The following is an 18,208-nucleotide window of genomic DNA, read 5'->3' on the forward strand; positions in this document are numbered from 1 at the left end:
CCCAAGTTTTTCTTGATTCCTCTGCCTCCTGGTTTTAAAGATCGCATCAAGGATAACATGAGGGGATCAAAACCAGCGGTGTGGGCGCACTAAAACCCCCTTTTCTTTGGCACTTTTGTGAATCAGAGGAGCAGTGAGACAAGAACTGAGGGGGCTTTGGAGTGACACTCTGGGAGGTCCTGTGGCTGGGAGGGGCGGGAGCAGAGCGTCCCCACTTCCGCCCTGCTGTCGTGGCCGCCTCGCTCCCGGGGGCCGGCGTGGGCCAGTTCCGCTCGCTGTGGTCTCCTCCACGCAGGCCCCTCTGGGAGCGCCTGGCCCACCTCACACCGTCCGCTCTCACCGGCAGCCAGTCCACAGCTTCCTTCGCTCCCAGGGGCCCGGTTTGGGAGAAGGAGTGTGTAGTCACCAACCTTTGGGCTTTTCACAAACCCAGAACCTTAGAATTATTCTCTTAATCAGTGAAGTTTGCTGTCCTCAGAGAACAGCACCTCTCAGGCAGGGGCTGGAGGGCGGGAAGAGGTGTAGGAGAAGGGGAAAGGGGGAAAGCTGGTATTTGGAGTTTTATATAGTATTATTCGTTACTTTGAGTTTTGGCTTTTTGATCATAAAGAAGCTTTGAAAGAAATAAGCTTCAGGGATCTGTCTCTGGGCAAAAAAAAAAAAAAAAATCTCTGCTACTTTTGGTAAAACCTAAGTCCCCCCATGAAAACGAGCCATCCTGGACAGCCCCCAGGACGACGGGACTGCTCCCTCACCCTGCCGTCCTCAGCCAGTGAAAGACAGCAGAGCAGAGCCCAGAGGAGACCCCTAAGTGCCTGCCCCCCCTGCCTTCTCGGCTGATGTCACCGGGTGGTCCGGTAACACCTCCTGATTTCGGGACCTGCCGTAATCTCCAGGAGAAGGCAATACCCAAGGGGTACCGGGCCATCTGGACAGGTTTCTGCTGGTCTCAGCTGTTTTGTTGTGATTGTTTTTGGCTTCTCCATTGAAGTGAATGAAGTTTTACTTCTGGAGATGCAGAGGCTGGAGTGTGATTTAAAACCTGCCTGGCAGTTGTGCTGCTTCTCTTTTGAAGGACATCTGATGGGTCCCCATCTCTCCAAGCACTCCAAACCTTCCAAATTCTAAAGAGCCCATCAAACTTGCTAATGAAGTCTATAACGGTTATTCCAACTCACATATTCATTTTAGGTAAAATACATGGTAAAGAAGATGAAGAATTCTGTATGTCTGGTGTGAGTCTTTATATGCACCGGGATTCTCATATAATACGTGCTTTATATTTTTGCCTATTTCTGGGACTTGGAACTAATTTCCCAGCTGTTAATGATCATAGAGATTTATAATTTTTCCCGGCTGTATTTGTGACATATTGGTCACACCCATATTTATTTCCAAATCAGGAATACAATCCCCAGATTAAACATTTCTCCTCAGGAGAAATAATAGTTGTCTTTACAATGATCCATCAGTGGCTTTGGAAAGCAGTGACTCAACATAACAAATGTTTCTACCCTGACCTTTAAGAAGAGGACTAGGTAGTATAAAGGAAAGACACGGTCTTCAATCTAAAATCCGTCATTATTCTTGGGGGTGGGGGGGAGTAGCATTCCAGGGCTCTTCTAAGGTGGAAAGGGTCTGGTGCTGGTTCCCTGGGGCCAGGGAGCCCTGGCCACAGTGGCACCATCCTATGTTGTTAGGTCGGGTTGCAGACGTCCTTCCTACTGGATTGTGAGTGCCGTGCTTGTGGAGGTGAGTTAAAGGTGAAGGGAGAATCTAGGCAAAGTCAGAATAGAAACATAGACTTAGAAGACAGAGTTGTTCATCACAAAATAAAGGAGAAAATGAATTTTTAAGGTAAAATTAACAGGATTTTTTATTTAGAAATGCTCATAATAAGAGTGGTTTGTCATTCCCCAAGTATCAAAACTAGCATTAGAAATTAGTGTGGTCACTCTTTCCTCACCAAACGTTGGATAATCGTGAGTAAACACATCCCTGCCTTCTTTCAGTGGACCGTTTAATCACCATCTGAAAAAAGTATCTCACGTTCAGTGCTCCTACATCAAAAGGAACTTTAGTTCTCGGGAGTTTTTTCAGCTCTGGGTCGTTCTGTCATTTGCTGATTAGGTTTCTGTTGCCTGCTTCATAAAATGAAGACTTGCAACAGCAGAAAAACAGATTCTTTCCATTGCTTACTTTGAGTTTCTCTCTTTTTAAGGATCTTTTGAATTTTGATGACCCACTGAATATTGAAGCTGCAGAACATCATTTGCGGGACAAGGTAAGCTAGTAACAGGAATATTCTAGGTTGATGTATTTGGTGAAAAGATAATTACTGCCCCTTGATTAAATAAGTATGAAACTGAGAATGGTGACTAGAATTTAACTAGAATTAAATCCCATTGAATTAAATGGGACTAGAATTTAAAGCAATGTATGAATGATGTATTATAATAAATGTGAGTGGTCTCAGAAAAGTGTTTGACCCGAGGTCAGACAGAAGTGTTTTTAGGTGTGGTTTCCTGGTAGAGTTCAGTATGAGTGACCTACAGCAGGCGGCCGTCGCTTTACCGCGTGATGGCGTAGGAGCACAGAAGGGAGACCGAACCAAGGGTGTTACCGCCCCCCACCCCCCCACCCCCGCCACCTCTGCCGCCACCCAGCGGGCTGACCGCCCTCCACACCTTCCCAGAGTGCAGGCGCACGCGAGCCCACAGCGATGGGGTCGTGTTTGTTTTGTTGTCGTTGTTCGTGTATTTTCGCTTTTTCCCTCCAAGTCAGTGCATAAACTCTCACTCGTTCATTTTAGGAGCTGTTGAATAATATCCCGTGGTGTGGCTCTACCGTACTTTTCTCAACCATTCTCTTATGGCTGGGCACTCAGGTTTTTCCACGGGATTATTTTCCAGCTACAGACAGCGCTGCAGTAAATGCCCTTCGTACACACATCCTTACAGTGTGCGGGCACAAGGCACAGGGTCTGGGGCAGGAGCCCGGGAGGCGGCCGAGTGTGGCCGAGGTGAGGCTGCTGGAGGTTGTTCGGAGCTGGTCGGGCCTAAGCAGACAGCTCTGCGGCGCTGACTCCGTTTAGTCACAGGACCTCACGTTTCGTTTTCTGAGCCACATTCCCTGTGAATCCTTGCCCTGCCCAGGAGTCAGCCACCTAACGCTGTTGGATCGGCTGACGTGGCTCTGAACGTAGGACGTTCTAAAGGCCATCAAGCTGGTTCTAAATACCGTGCTTAATGTTGAGGTCAGCTGCTTCTGTACATGTAAGACCTACCGTGTGCCAGAGCGCGCGGGCGTTTTAAATGTGCCACGTGTGGTGTTCACCACAGCCGGCCTTAGCAGGGCCCCGAAGGGCAGGCAGGAGGGCCCCCCGGCACGTGTCCCGGCACGCGGGGAGCAGAGAGCCAGGCGGTGGCCCCGGAGGGTCAGCGGGTGCCTCTGGTCGGGCAGGCAGAGGAGGCCACGTCCTGCTGAGCAGGCCGGGAGGCGGCCGAGGTCTTCAGTCTCGCCTCGCTGGCCTTTGGCAGTCAGCCATCTACACCCTCGGGGCAGCCCTGGCGGGGAGGAGCCTTTGTTTGTCCGCTGTGCTGACAAGCCTTGCTGGCGGGCCCCCAGGAGGCTCTGTTCAAGTTCTAACTCCACCTGTCATTGTCATTGTGCCCAACAAGGATGTCCCCACTCAGCACTAACAGTTGTAGCCCCTGTAGACTAAACCTTGTCAGGAGGGAACAACCTTATAGAGCCAGGAGGAGAAAAAACATGTTACGATTGTTTATTTTTTATTGTTCTCGGAAGGGTGTTTCCTGCTCTTTGTATGAAATAGGAAGAGACTTGCAGCTTACAGGCAGACTTCATTTTATTGTGCTTCGCAGATATGGGTGTTGCTGCTTTATGTCGGGTTCTCAGGGAAAGCCCTTCTGGTAAGATGTGAGTAGAGGCCGGTTGTGAACCAAGTGGACCTCAGGCGGGAGCGTTCCAGAGGCCTCAGCGGCAGCGCAAAGGCCCTGAGGCAGGACTGCGCTCCTGGTGTTCAGCGATGCTTCAGAGGCCCCGTGTGACTGGGGCAGGGCAGCAGGCGGGCAGTGGTGACATGGTGTAGCAGCAGCCCTGCGTGGCCCTCCAGGTGCCAGGCAGTGTCATACCTGCTCCCAGACACACTTGTTTCCCTGACAACCCACGAGGGAGGGACTCTTGCCCCTGATTTGCTGCTGAGGGAGCAGGGCCACCAGGAAGTGAAAGACTTGCCGGGAAGGGGCGGACCCCAAGATTTGAACCCAGGCGGTTTGGCCCCAGGGTTCGTGGTCTTCTCACTGATGAGAGCAACGGGGATTAAGGCTGAGCTGAGGCACCTGTTGTCCTGGGTCAGTCGTTGAGGGGTTGGGGGTGTCTGTGGGATCGTCACTCCACATCCCGGGAGCTTTGGCCGCGGCTGCCTGGGAGCCGATGGTATGTCGGCAGCTGGGTACCGTGGAGGTGACCTTGTGAGAGTTTTGCTGAAGACAGCCAGGGCTTCTGTGCAGCCCGTGTTGGCTGCGGGCAGACAGCTGTGAGGGAGCCTCTGAGCACAGTCCTGGGCCGCCTGGTGGCGACCACAGGGGTCCCCTTCTCCCCTTTCCTTGAACCCGCCCCACCCTGAAAGAGTGACTGCAGTGTGGCCGAGGGGAGCAGGCCCGTTCCGCCCGCGCCTCCCAGGGTGGCCCCTGCAGCAGGCAGGGCCCGGGGCTGTGCCTCTTGCTGGATGGGACTGAAGCCTGGGACCCTGTGTGCAGCTGTGGGTGGGGGTGAGAGGGTTGAGAGCCCGCCTTCAGGTCACAGGCTGTCCCGCCACCAAATGCGGACGGGTGTTCTGAGGTGGACAGGCTCCAAGTCACTCGTGGCTCAGACAGTCCCAGGGGCCCTTCCCAGTCCTGTAAGGCCAGGGAATTTTGCTCCTGACCTTAGAGAGAAAAGACCTGGGGACACACTTGGGGCGTTGGCTCAGATCTGAGGTGGCTTTCCCTCTCGCGCTAGCCTGGGAGATACCTGCATCCATACAGCGTTTTTACCCCTGAGGGATCAGCCCAGGCCCCCAGGTGGCCTCTGCTTGATGCCCAAGGAGCGCCCTCTGTAGCAAGCCCACCTCTCGTCTCAGGCAGGGTGGTCACCCTGATGGCGGGCTGCACTTGGGCCATAGGTAGCAGGGTCCTGGGGAGACAGATCAGGACACAAGGGTCTTCCTGAGAGCTGCAGCCAAGGCTCATGCCCATTTGTGGTCCAGAGTCCCGGCCGGACCCGCATCGTGACCTTGACCACACTGGTGGATCTCACTCTCCCCGTCTGCACAACGCAGGGTCTTCGGTTCCCGTCCGCCCAAAGCTTGTTTGTGTCCCCTCCCGGCACCCAGAGTGACAGGGAGGTGGCACTCAGCCCCGTGGGTCTCTGAGTCTCCTGCCACCTTGGCGACTGGAGGATTGGAGGCCGGACCCTTAACGCCCTCCCGAGAGCTGGCGGGGGCCCTTGGCTCGGGGGCACGCAGCTTGTCCCTGAAGTGTCGCCCTGCACTGACTCACCCCCCCTTCCTCCCCTCTGCCCCACAGGAGGACTTCCGGAATAAAGTTGAAGACTACATTAAGCGCTACGCCAGATGACAGGAGGAGAGGGCTGCGGGGCCGTGGACTGTGCGCTACCAGCTTGTCTCCAGCTGAAACGAGAAGGGAGTCTCCTCCCGTCCCTGGCTCCCCTCAGTCCTGCTGGGCCGCCCCAGTCCCGCGACCATGCCGTCCCGAGGAAGCACCTCTTCACGACCGCCCATTGTAGACAGAGAGTTCCGCATAAATACAGCCAGAAAATGTGCTTCGGGTCCTAAAGAGTTGTCTGCTTACCTTAACATGTTTACTTTTTTGAAACTGTACTGTATAGGCTGTTAATGAGATTCTCGAGAAGTTGTGATGAACTCAGCATTGAGGCTAGAGCTTGCTTCTCCCCTTTCCCCAGTCAGTCCCTGCCCAGGCGATGCTAATGATGTGCTCAGTGTAGCTCGCAGACGGCGGTCAGAACCCGCTGCAAACCGTGATTGGATGCGAATTCCCTTCGCTCCTTCCACGAATGTTGGCCCTGCCCAGGTGTCGTGAAGCTTCCCAGAATGCATATGGTCGTTCACTGTAGATCTCTTACTGAAATGCGTATTTTATTTAATGTAAGTATATTTTGGAACAGATTTGTAATTTGTACAATTTAATGCTTTAATTATTTTTTTCTATTCTCATTTAGTTTGTATTTTCATTGTATAGAGCAGACAGAAAGATGTTGGGTCAAGCAACTATTGAAGAGAAATACAAAGAAAATATAAAAGACACAGTATTCGTTCTGTCCAAATGCAATGAGAATTTGGCTTGTGAAAATCAGCTCCTGTTTTCAGGTCCAGATGGGGCAAAGAAGTTTAGGGACCCTTTGAAGCTAGATCTGGATGAACTAAAAAATAATAATAATAATAGCAGGGAGCCCTTTCTCACATGCTGCCCAGAGGAAACTGGCTGGAGCGCAGCCCCGCCAGGGGCTTGGTGTTTCTGCCGTCATGTGTCTGTGAGCCACTGCGCAAGAGAGCCAGACCCTCGTGTTCTGGGGACAGGAGAGATACCTCAGGAATCGGCCCAAACAATGTCTGATGCCACTGAGACCACCCATGTGGCCTTCCGAGTTCTCTGATTCTGGGCCCCGTCTCGGGGTTGAGTCTCCCAGGCCTTGGAGGGCCAGGAATCAGTGGTGCCACTCAGCCATTCCTGGGTCAGGTCAGTGCACTTCAGAGTCAGAACACCGAGGAGAGGAGAGTGGCTTTATTACAGCGTTCGACATCTGAACCCTTGGAATCAAATGCAGAATAAATATCTGTATGGTTTTGTCTGCCGCTCACCTAACACGCTCCAGTGTACCTGACAGCCAGCCTCCTTAGGCCTCTGGATTCCCCCGTCTACCAGCTAACCGGTCTGGCTCGTTTTTCTTAATTTATGACGTGATCCCAGATTATGAGATCAGTCTGTCCTGGAGATCAGCGGGGGAGGAATTCGGGCCATGCTTCCCATTTGTAACCAGCAATCATGCCCATTAGACCGGAGGGTGACCCTGGCTGACGGGCTACTCCGTCGGGTGTGCAGAGCAGGAAGGATGGGGCTGGTTAAGGGCATGGTGGCGTCTCTGTGGCCCAGAGCCTGTCAGGCACAGTCACCCTGGGAGGGGCGCTCCAGTTCACATACTTCAACTCACCAACTGGCTTCAGAGCCATCCTCTGCTAGGGGGTCAGGAGGGTAGCAGCTGGCCATCGACACGCCTGATTGGTGCCCCTGTGACCCAGGGCATGCTGCTCTCTGCCAGCTCTAGCCCGAGTCATTTCACAACCCCCAGCTCTCCCGGCGGCACCCTCCCCTGGTGGTGCGGACAGAGGTGGAAGAAATGATGGCAGCGCCCGTAGTGAAATGGAAACGTGTATGATGCAGGTGAAGACTTTGCCCTCTGGGCCAGACTGAAAGGGAGAGGATCCCTTGTTAATTCTGACCTCACACAATATAGAAAACAAGGGAGAGGATCCCTTGTTAATTCTGACCTCACACAGTATAGAAAAATACATGGTCAAGCAGTTCTTCAAAAATGACATTTCCACGTAACGATCATCCCTTTCTGTCCAGTGGCGATCTCAGAGGCGTTTTACCTCCCTGCCCCCTCCCATCTTGTTAAGGAGCCCACCCAGCTTGGCCCATCTCCGTGGGCCAGTGGTACTGTGCTGGGTGCTTGGCCAGCGGGGCCCGTGGCACCTTTTGGTGGCTGCGGGACATTGACCTCCAGGACTTTTGCTTTCCTGGGGTCTTTTTCCCACTCTTAGGCCAAAGTAACATTTCTGGCTGCCGTCCATGTGCCCCACCAGCCCAGAGACAGTTGATGATTTCTAACTTGCGGGGGTTGGGGTGGGATGCTAGCGTCTGGCCAGCCAGACTAGCCCTGGGGCCGGGTGGGGTGGGGCAGGCCTGGGGCATGACGCTGTGGCACAGCTCTGACTCTGAAGGTCAGGTGGATCCCCACGACTCTACTCTTTAAAATGGGGTATGTCAGCTGCGTGTTTTTCAGGAACACTTAGAAGGAAACAGCTCCCCAGAGTAGCCCTCTCAGAAGGAGAAGGCTCACATCTCGCCTCTCCCCTTCCCTCAAACACACCACCTGCAGGCTACCTCCTCTGCAGCCTTTCTAAGGAGCTGGGCCGAGTGTAACCTGGGTGTTGAGCACTGACCTCCCGGCTTTGTGTCTCCTCTTTCCCTGCAGTCCTGGTTTTCGCACCTCCTGTGTGTTCTTTTCAGCCACTGTGCGTTGTTGCAGAACGCTGGCCCCAGGGAGCGGTGTGTCATGGGTTATGGGTAGCTTCACAAGATGCCCTGCTTTACCTGCCTTCACCTCCAAGCACTGAGGGCCTCAGAGGCCTGCTTGTCTGATCGACCGACCTCAGATAAGTCAGGCCTTGCACGTGGCTGGAGAAGCCTGCAGTACAAACTTCATGTTAAAACGTTCCCCTATTCAGACCATTTGCAGTAGCTAAACTATTTTGAATGTAGTCTTTGAGAGGAACGTGTCCCTTTGTGTTTGCCGGTTTCAGTGCTCCAAAGTGTCCGTGCACGTCTTCCTCTGCCCTTCGTTACCCGGGGCTTGCACACTCGTCTAGGAAGACTTCACAACTTCGGGAGGTGCCAGCGCCCCTCCCCGTGGCTTGGCCACAGCCAGGCCGCTCTCAGGACGTCTGGGGGCGGAGGCAGCGTGTCTCTGTCTTAGGGCAGCAGAAGCTGATTCAGCAGTCCTGCCGGATGCTGGAGCTTTAGCAAAGTAATCTCGGAGGGCAAGCTCCCAGGCAGTGGTGATCACCACAATGTGTTACATGGCTTCAGGGGACAAATCCCACTGTTCCCTGGGTTGCTCCGTGAGCCCCGCCCTTCTTTCTTTAAAGACAGCTGTGAAAAAAACCAAATTCCTGTTACCATTGGACTTTCTGCTGATTTGATTATCAGATCAAGCAGAATTCTCTTCATATAAAAAGCCCAGGGGCTTCCCTGGTGGCGCAGTGGCTGGGAGTCCGCCTGCCGACGCGGGGGACACGGGTTCGTGCCCCGGTCCAGGAAGATCCCACGTGCCGCAGAGCAGCTGGGCCTGTGAGCCATGACCGCTGAGCCTGCGCGTCCAGAGCCTGTGCTCCGCAACAGGAGAGGCCACAGCGGTGAGAGGCCTGTGTACCGCAAAAAAAAAAAAAAAAAGTCCAACAAGATGTTAGCCACCACAGGGGATGCAGGTTCGAGCCCTGGTCTGGGACGATCCCACATGCTGTGGAGCAACTAAGCCCGTGCGCCATAACTCCTGATCCTGCGCTCTAGAGCCCGCAAGCCTAGAGCCCGTGTCCGCAACAAGAGAAGCCACCGCAATGAGACGCCCGCGCACAGCAATGAAGACCCAACACAGGCATAAATAAATAACAAATAAAAAAGACGTTAACCACCAATGGCAGCTTTAAGGAGACCCTTTCCCAGGTGCTGCCATCTGTTCCGGGGTTGTTTCACTTCCATCCACTTAAAAATGGAAAGTCAGGTTTGTTACAAGTTCATTATTCTTCATAAAGTGTCTAGTAAGATGCTAATACATAGTTTTAGTAAAATAATGTTTTCCTTTGCCAAAGAAGAACTCGGAAAATGAGAAAACCTGTCACACCCTTCTTCCCCGTGCTCCCATGGCCTGCCTCAAGCAAATCCAGCAGGTTGGAGGGGCCATTGCAGAGGGGTTTGTATCACCTGCTGAAGTTACCGCTCATGCCCTGGGGTTCCATGGGTTACCAAAATTGATTTATTGAAAGAATTGTAGTTTGAAAAAATTCTTCAAAAAACTCCGTGATAGAGGCCTTTGGGGACCTTGCATTGTTAAGAATGTCTGTTTATTCATGGCAAGCTGTATAAACTGAATTATAATCTCTTTTTAAATATCCATCTTAGGTCTCATTCACTTTCATTACCAAATGCACTGGGCCAGGGCCCTCCCGGTAAATTCACTGTTCCTTTTGGTTTGGTTTGGTTTTTAACTTATGGCCAGTTGGAAGAAATAATCCACGTCCCAAGAGTTCCCGGCGCTGGAGGGGAGACTACGCACAGGCCCCGTGCACTGCAGTCCAGGACAAATGCTGGGCCGGGGCCAGGGGCCCGGAGAGAGGGTTAGCACTGGCTGCGCGTGGGCCGGCACCTCGCGTGGCCCCCCACAGGTCACATCCAGGGATGCTCCCCCTGCTCTGGTACCCGAGTGAGGCCTGTTGGGTCTCCTGTCCGCCTGGCAGGACTCACTCGTCTGTATTGTATTTTTTGGTGCTGGATCCTCACTGCCTCGGTGTCAGCCCTCACCTTCCGCACGACGCATCGTTCCCAGGAGATGCGTGGTGCTTGATGGCCAAAGACTGTTTTGTCTCTTAAGCCAGTCATTACCAAACAGCTCTTTTTAAAAATTTGTTCCACCCTCAGTACCCCTGTTCACCTGCGTCCTCCCTTCCCGCAGCCAGGATGGAGTTGGGAGCCACAGCCGGGGGCAGCGCTGGGGACAGAGAGCCTTGCTGCAACCTGTTCCGAAGCAGTTTCAGCCTCAGGTTAGAGTCGGAGCAGAGAAAGCCTGTGTCCTGGGCGAGTGCTGTGACTGTGGAGCCAGTGTGGTCGCTGGTGTCTCGCCAGGCCAGTGACCGGGTGTGACACGGACCACAGTCTCTGCAGGAGAGCAGCAGCGGAGGAAGGCACGGCCACAGCCGGCCGAGACCAAAGCACACGTGGGGCAGCCGCCTCACGTGCTGCCAGAGGGCTTCCTACAGCAGCCCGTCCCGTGCCATGTCTTCCCACGTATCCAGAAGAAGCACCTGGCCTGGCACACGGAGCCCACTGTGACTGGGCCTGTCCAACCTGCCAGCCACTGTGCCGGGGACCCTGGCCTCAGAGCAGTGCTTTCCCACCTTGTGGTGAGGCCCGCTCTCCCCAGACTCTGAGCTTCCCTCCTGGGGCTCCTTGCAGGATTCAGTTCAGGTGGTGCCCCCCGTGAAGCCTGTCTCACAGGCAGATGGGCAGTTCCTGGAGTGTCCTCATCTCGCCCAGGCTTCCAGAAGCACCAAGGAAGTGGTCCATGCAGGCTCACATGTATTTCTGCCTGTCCCGGGCATCAGTCAGCATCTGGAGCCCACGGCCTCACCTCAGTCATCCGGCAGTAACTGAGTAGGTTCTTACGATGTGATGACCTAACGCTGAGTAGATGTAGCAGGAGCTTAAGAGCATGAGTCCACCAGAGGCAGGCCTGCTCAGGACAGGCCCCTGCCCGGAGACGGGGCATGCCGGCAGCCCTGGGCCACACGGGCCGGCAGACCACCTGCCCTTCAGCTGACAGACGCCATGTCTGAACTGCTTGCGTAGCCTGCGTAAACGGCTCCACGGAAAATCCTGCAGAAAAAGAAGGAACGGTATCCAGCAGACTCAGGATGAACATGACGCTGGGAATGAAGTGTAGGATTTAAAGAAACTTTTGCAGGGGAAAAGAAGTCCACATGTTTAGGAAAATGCAGTAAACGGCACCTTTGACCCAGAATCAAAAATTCATAAGGAGACTACAGGCTAAGATGAAATGGCAAGAGAATGAAACTATAACCATAATAATAAATGCACAACAGTACAGGCAGGACCGATCCTGGGAAAACAGAGCAATGACGTGGAGACAAACTTGATTAATTCTCCCAGAACGCAGACGAGGACAACAGAGACAAAAGCCATCTGCAGACAGAGAAGTACAGGACAGAGGGGGCTCGTGCTTGTGGCTAAGGTGGAGCAACAGGACTGGATTAATCTCCTCTGTGTACTAGGAACAGGGACAAAGGTGAACTATACATACTGTAAATTGCAATATCACGATTACTCATTAGCGAAATGCAAATCAAGATCACTTCACACCCACAAAGATGGCTAAAATTTTTTTAAAAAGTTTTTTTAATTAAAATCAAAACAACCAGGCATCAAATGTTGCTGAGGATGCTGAGAAATTGGAATCCTCAGGTTAAATATAAAGTTACCACATTACCCAGCAATTCCACTCCTAATTATATAAGCAAGAGACCTGAAAATACATCTCCATGTGAAAACCTGTACATGAATGCTCAGAGCGGCGTCCTTTATAATAGTCAAAAACTGGAGACAATCCAAATGCCCATCAAGTGATGAATGGAGAAGCGGAATGTGGTGTAGCCAGGCAAAGGAATAGTAATCGTCAGCAAAAAGGAATTACTGATACATGCTACAACCTGGACTGAAACCTTGAGAACATTTTCCTGACTGAAAGAAGCTAGACAGAAAAGGCCACGTGCTGTATGATTCCATTTGTATGAAGCACCCAGAAAAGGCAAATCTATAGAGATAGAAAGTGGCTTGTTGATAGCGGTTGTGGTGAGGAAGAGGGGCTGAATGCTAACGAGTACAGTGTTTCTTCTTGGGGTGATGAAAATGTTGTGGGATTAGATGGTGATAGTTGCATAACCTTGTGAATGCTAAGTTTTACACTTTACAAGTGAAATTTATGGTATGTGAATTATATCTGTTTTTAAACATTGAGAAATTAAGATGGAAAACTAAAAAATGTTCAGTTACCCAAAGGAAGGCAAGCAAAAGGAAACAGAGTTGAGAACCAGATGAAACAGAGAGAAAGCAAATCGTAAAATGGTAGATTTAAGATTTATTACCATTTAATAATTATATGTAAATGGTCTAATACACCCAAAGATGAAGACTTACAGAGTGGGTTACTATAGTGTGGGGAGGTGTTACCATTGTGGAAAACTGGGTGAGGGACTCTGTATCATTCTTACAACTGCATTAAACCTACAAGGACCTCATTTAAATTTTAAATTAAACTATATACCCACCACCCTAGAAAGTATTGATAAAACTCACAATACCTAGTAATCAATACAAATTTTCAATGTATGCAAAGAGGCAAGAAAACAAGAGCCACGTCTAGAGGGGAAGAAAATCAGTCAGAACAGACCCAGAAATGACAAATATGTTAGAGACCAGAGCATTAAAACAGTGCCGTAAGGTAGAGAAAAGATAATTCATGTTAAGTAAAGAGATGGAAAATATAAGACACAAAATAAGCCTCCTGAAGAAAAACACAAATGTGTGGTGAAAAGCACACTGGGTGGATGGGTTTAACAACAGATTACATACTGATGAAGAAAAGATTCGTGAACTTGAAGATATAGCAATTATAAAAACAAAAGGAAAAACGGGGTGGGATCTGGGAAGAAAACCCTCAGAACTTCAGTGAGCTGTGGGAAAACTTCATACAGCCCAATCAACTTGTAATTAGAGTTTCCCAAAGGAGCAGGGGAGAGAGAAAATTATTTGAAGATATAATTACTGACAAATTTCCAACTTGATAAACACTACAAACTCACGGATACCAGCTTCAAAGCACAATGACATGAAGAGAATTACATCAAATCACATTCTAAGTTGCTTAAAATCAGTGACAGAGCAAAAATATTAAAAGCAGTTGAGAAATAAAGACACATAATTTATAAAGGGTGATCGCACATTTCTTGTTGGAAACAATGTGAGCAAGAAAACAGTGGAGAAAAATCTTTACTGAAAGAAAAAACTCAAGCTAGAATTCTATATCTAGGGACGATATCAAAGATGAAGGCTAAATAAAGATTTTTCTCATATGTACAAAAGCTGAAAGTCATACCAGCAGACCAGCACTGCTAGAAACCTTGAACAAAGTCCTCAGGCAGAAGGAAATGATACCAAGTGGAAATATGGAACCACAACAGGGTTTGTCAACCACAGCACTCTTGACGTTGGGGGCCAGATTTGGCCCCAAATTGGGCTATCCAGTGCATTGTAGGGTGGTTGGCAGCATATATGGCCTCTACTCACTAGATCCCAGAAGCACCAACCCTCAGTTACAACGGCTAACATTGTCTCTACACATTGTCAAATGTCCCCTGGTGGGAAAGTCACTCCCAGTTGAGAATCACTATTAGCTGGATGTTTCTTTTCTTTCATATTTTTCATCTCTTTATCCTTTTGAGCAATAATCTGAGGGAATTCCTATGCTCAGGCATTTAGGGCATTAATTCACTTTTTATGCCTATTTTATTCAGCCCATCTATTGATTTTTTAAAAATATTTGTTTATGTATTTGGCTGCATTGGGTCTTCGTTGTGGCATGTGGGATCCTCCATTGCGACGTGTGGGCTTCTGTAGTTGTGGCGTGCGGGTTTTCTCTTCTTTAGTTGTTGTGTGCAGGCTCCAGAGCGTGTGGATTCTGTGGTGTGTGGCATGCAGGCTCTCTCATTGAGGCGTGCGGGCTCAGTAGTTGTGGCACGTAGGCTAAGTTGCCCCACGGCACGTGGGATCTTAGTTCCCTGACCAGGGGTTGAACCCACGTCCCCTGAATTGGAAGGTGGATTCTTTACCACTGGACCACCAGGGAAGTCCCTCTATTGATTTTTTAAAAAACAGACTTTATTTTTCAGAGCGGTTTTAGGTTCTCAGGAAAACTGAGCAGAACAGAGTTCCCATATAACCCTGTCCCTGTATGTCTAACCTCAACTACTACCGAGATTACACAAAGGTAACATTTGTTACAACGAATGAACCTACATGGACACATCATTGTCACCCACATGTTACATTGGGGTTCACTCTTGGTGTTGTACATGAGTTTTCACAACTGTATAATTACATCTGTCTATTATAGTATCATTCAAAATGGTTTCACTGCCCTAAAAATCCCCTGTGCTCTACCTATCCATCCTTCCCTTCCCCCCAATCCCTGGCAACTCTATTGTTTTTAAACCTCAATTATATTTTATTTATTTATTTATTTATTTAATTTATTTTTGGCTGCGTTGGGTCTTCGTTGCTGCGCACGGGCTTTCTCTGGTTGCGGCGAGCGGGGGCTGCTCTTCATTGCGGTGTGTGGGCTTCTCATGGCGGTGGCTTCTCTTGTTGTGGAGCATGGGCTGTAGGTGCATGGGCTTCAGTAGTTGTGGCATGTGGGCTCAGTAGTTGTGTCTCACAGGCTCTAGAGCACAGGCTCAGTAGTTGTGGCACACGAGCTTAGTTGCTCCACAGCATGTGGCATCTTCCCAGACCAGGGCTCGAAACCGTGTCCCCTGCATTGGCAGGAGAATTCTTAACCACTGCGCCATCAGGGAAGCCCTAAACCTCAATTATTATAGTTTCTGTCCGATATGGTTTTTTTTTCTTTTTTTTTTTTGCCTCACCACTCAGCGTGCGGGATCTTATTTCCCCAACCAGGGGTTGAACCTGCACCCCCTGCAGTGGAAGCGCAGAGTCTTAACCACGGAGCTGCCAGGGAGGTCCCAATATGTTTTTTTTTATTGTTGTTTGTTCTTGTTTTGACTGCCTTTTTAAAAAAATAAGATATACCCCCTTATCTCCTCGTAGACCTTTCCTGTATTGAAGACACTGAGTGCTGTATGACTTTTTTCCCTTAGGTGGGAGCTGTTTGGTGCGTTTACTACCTCATTTCCATGGAGATGGCGTTCCTCAAATGTTTGGTCTTTATTGGACACTGATTTCGTAATTAAGACACCCTGTTAGGGCACCTGTTGCATCTGTTTGACCAGCCCACTTGGAATCGTGGTGGCTGCTACCGCTTCTAGGAAGAGTGGAGAAGAGGCCACTGGTCCTCTGTGTGTGGGCATCGCCAGCCACATGGGGCGCTGTCTTGTCTCTGACTTCACCACTACACTCACTATATCCATCTGGAAACACAAACCCTCTAACCGCTGCCTAACTGGTCCAAGGGGGGCTGGAGATGAATCAACCCCCTTGTCAGTGGTCCCTGGGCCCCTCCAGCTCCCACCCTTACGGCCTTCCATATAGACTTAGAGAATGAAACGTGCCCCCCACCTTTGCTCTTGCCCTCATGCCCACTCACTGCATCCAGGACTTCACCTCTTCTTTCTATCTTCAGCTTCCTTGTTAGCTACTTCCCGTCAGCTATAAACATGCTCAGTCTCTAAAACATTTCCCCTTCATCTTGTACCCCTTTGACCTCCTTCCTCCACCTTTTGAAGAGCTGCCTGCCTTCTCCACCCTTTCTTGTCCTGTTCTTTCCTCAGCTCTGCATCACCCCTCCCCCACCACTGCTCTACTGAAATTCCTCTCGCTGAAACCATCAGTGTCTCCCGACTGACTACTGAGTATCAGCAGACACTTCAGATTTCCTCTCAGCTGCACTTACACTACCTTCTGTATTTTGACACTCTTCCTTCATTCCCTTTCCTTTCCTCCTCTTTTCACTGGCCTTGAGCTTCTGTGTATCTATTTGCTTCTTTATTATTATTATTTTAATTCGAAAGGGTATTTTTAAAATTTATTTATTTATTTTGGCTGCGCTGGGTCTTCGTTGCTGCACGTGGGCTTTCTCTAGTTGGGCGAGCAGGAGCTACTCTTCCTTGCGGTGCGAGGGCTTCTCATTGTGGTGGCTTCTCTTGTTGCAGAGCACAGTTCTAAGCACCTGGGCTTCAGGAGTTGTGGCTCGCGGGCTCTAGAGTGCAGGCTCAGTAGTTGTGGCGCATGGGCTTAGTTGCTCCGCGGCATGTGGGATCTTCCTGGACCAGGGCTCGAACCCATGACCCGTGGCAAGTGGATTCTTAACCATTGGGCCACCAGGGAAGCCCTCTATTTGCTTCTTAAATGTTGGTGTGTCCTTTGCTCCTGGCCGCATTTGGCAAGAAATGAGCTCGGTTTGCAAGCAAGAATGAAAGGAAATAAGGAGTCCAGGAATGTGGAGACTTGAAGAGCTGGAAAAAAACAACTTCTTCTGGACCCCAACAGGAGATAAAATCGAGCAAGTCTACAAACATCCAATTAAAATTCAATTTCTTTTTTTTTTTTTTTTTTTTTTTTTTTTGCGGTACATGGGCCTCTCACTGCTGTGGCCTCTCCCGCTGCGGAGCACAGGCTCTGGACGCGCAGGCTCAGCGGCCATGGCTCACGGTCCCAGCCGCTCTGCGGCATGTGGGATCTTCCCCGACCGGGGCACGAACCCGTACGAACCCGTGTCCCCTGCATCAGCAGGCAGACTCCCAACCACTGTGCCACCAGGGAAGCCCTAAAATTCAATTTCTTGACAAAGCATTCCTGCATTCAAATTCTGGCTCCATTATTCCCCGTGTAAACTTGGGCAAGATGCTGACCTTTTCTGTACCTGACTTTCCTCATATATAAAGTGGGGATAAAGGCATCCACTTGATAAGGGTGTTATCAAGAGGAAACTAGTGAATACAGGAAAGGCGCTTGGAACAGTGCCTGACACATGCTCAGGGCTCAATTAAACTTAGAAATTGTTATTTTGTCAAAAGGGCAAGAGACGGTGGGTGGCTTCATTAGAATTCAAACATCTGGATCTTTGCCCTCTCTCACCGCTTTCGCAACTGACTTGTGTTATGGTTGGCAGGATACACTAGACATGTCCATTTGGCTGCCTCTCAGACAAACCAACAGGTCGGAAACTCAGCCCATCACCTTCCCCATCCCGGGGCTCCTTCCTGTCAGGGTAAAGGGACTAACATCCTGCTCCCTCACCCTCCCGCGTGCCCCACATTCAGCAGACCCCGTTCCCTAAATCTGTCCCGGATCCATCTTTCCTGCGTTTTGCGCCCGGGCCTGGTGTTCCTCATGTCTTGCCTTGGCTCCTGTAACAGCCTCCACTCCAGACCCCTCAGATCCACCCGCAGGAAATGAGCCCTAATTTCACCCAAAGTCACCCAAGCAGAGGGTCGGATCATGGTGGAGCCCCCCGGGAGCGGTGACGCAGGGCGTGGCCCGCCGGCCTCGGAGGACCGGGGCTCCCGCTCCAGCCGGGCGGAAGCACGCGGACCCCTCGCTCCCCGGTCGCCCCCGGGCCCCCGCCGCCCTCGCTCCCGGTGCCGCCTACCCGCTCACCGCCCAGGGCCAGCTCACAGCCTTTCCGCCCGCGCTCCGCCGCCGGGACCACGCCCCCTGTGACGCGCATGAAGCCCCGCCCCCAGCCCATCACCAGACGGCGCGCAGCCGGGGCCCCGCCTCCCGGCGGAGCGCCACTGAAGCGCGAGGATTGGCTGGGAGTGCGCACCTCAGCCAATCCGGACTCGCCCCGGCCCTCGCGG

The 18,208-nt window shown here is 51.0% G+C and overlaps 1 protein-coding gene and 1 long non-coding RNA gene across 4 annotated transcripts in view; one reads left to right on the forward strand and one right to left on the reverse strand.

Annotated features, from left to right (window-relative positions):
• UBE2F (ubiquitin conjugating enzyme E2 F (putative)) overlaps nt 1–6,346 on the forward strand; it is a 52,030-nt gene extending 45,684 nt beyond the window's left edge. For 2 of the 3 annotated variants that reach the window (XM_033424353.2, XM_049712408.1), the window contains 2 exons: nt 2,222–2,284; nt 5,589–6,256. In XM_033424353.2, the coding sequence (XP_033280244.1) occupies nt 2,222–2,284; nt 5,589–5,639 (114 nt within the window). In that variant the 3' untranslated portion in view covers nt 5,640–6,256. Of the gene's footprint in view, nt 1–2,221; nt 2,285–5,588 lie in introns of all 3 variants that reach the window. The other variant, XM_004262549.4, reaches the window with a different exon arrangement.
• LOC125965031 (uncharacterized) lies at nt 6,233–18,167 on the reverse strand. Its single transcript, XR_007478485.1, has 2 exons — nt 17,998–18,167; nt 6,233–11,471 (listed from the first exon to the last, which is right to left on the reverse strand). It is a non-coding gene; the product is annotated as an uncharacterized LOC125965031 (long non-coding RNA).
• Between the last annotated feature and the right edge of the window lie 41 nt (nt 18,168–18,208).

The sequence above is a fragment of the Orcinus orca genome, chromosome 7 (assembly GCF_937001465.1).
Source record: "Orcinus orca chromosome 7, mOrcOrc1.1, whole genome shotgun sequence".
Taxonomy (NCBI): Eukaryota; Metazoa; Chordata; class Mammalia; order Artiodactyla; family Delphinidae; genus Orcinus; species Orcinus orca.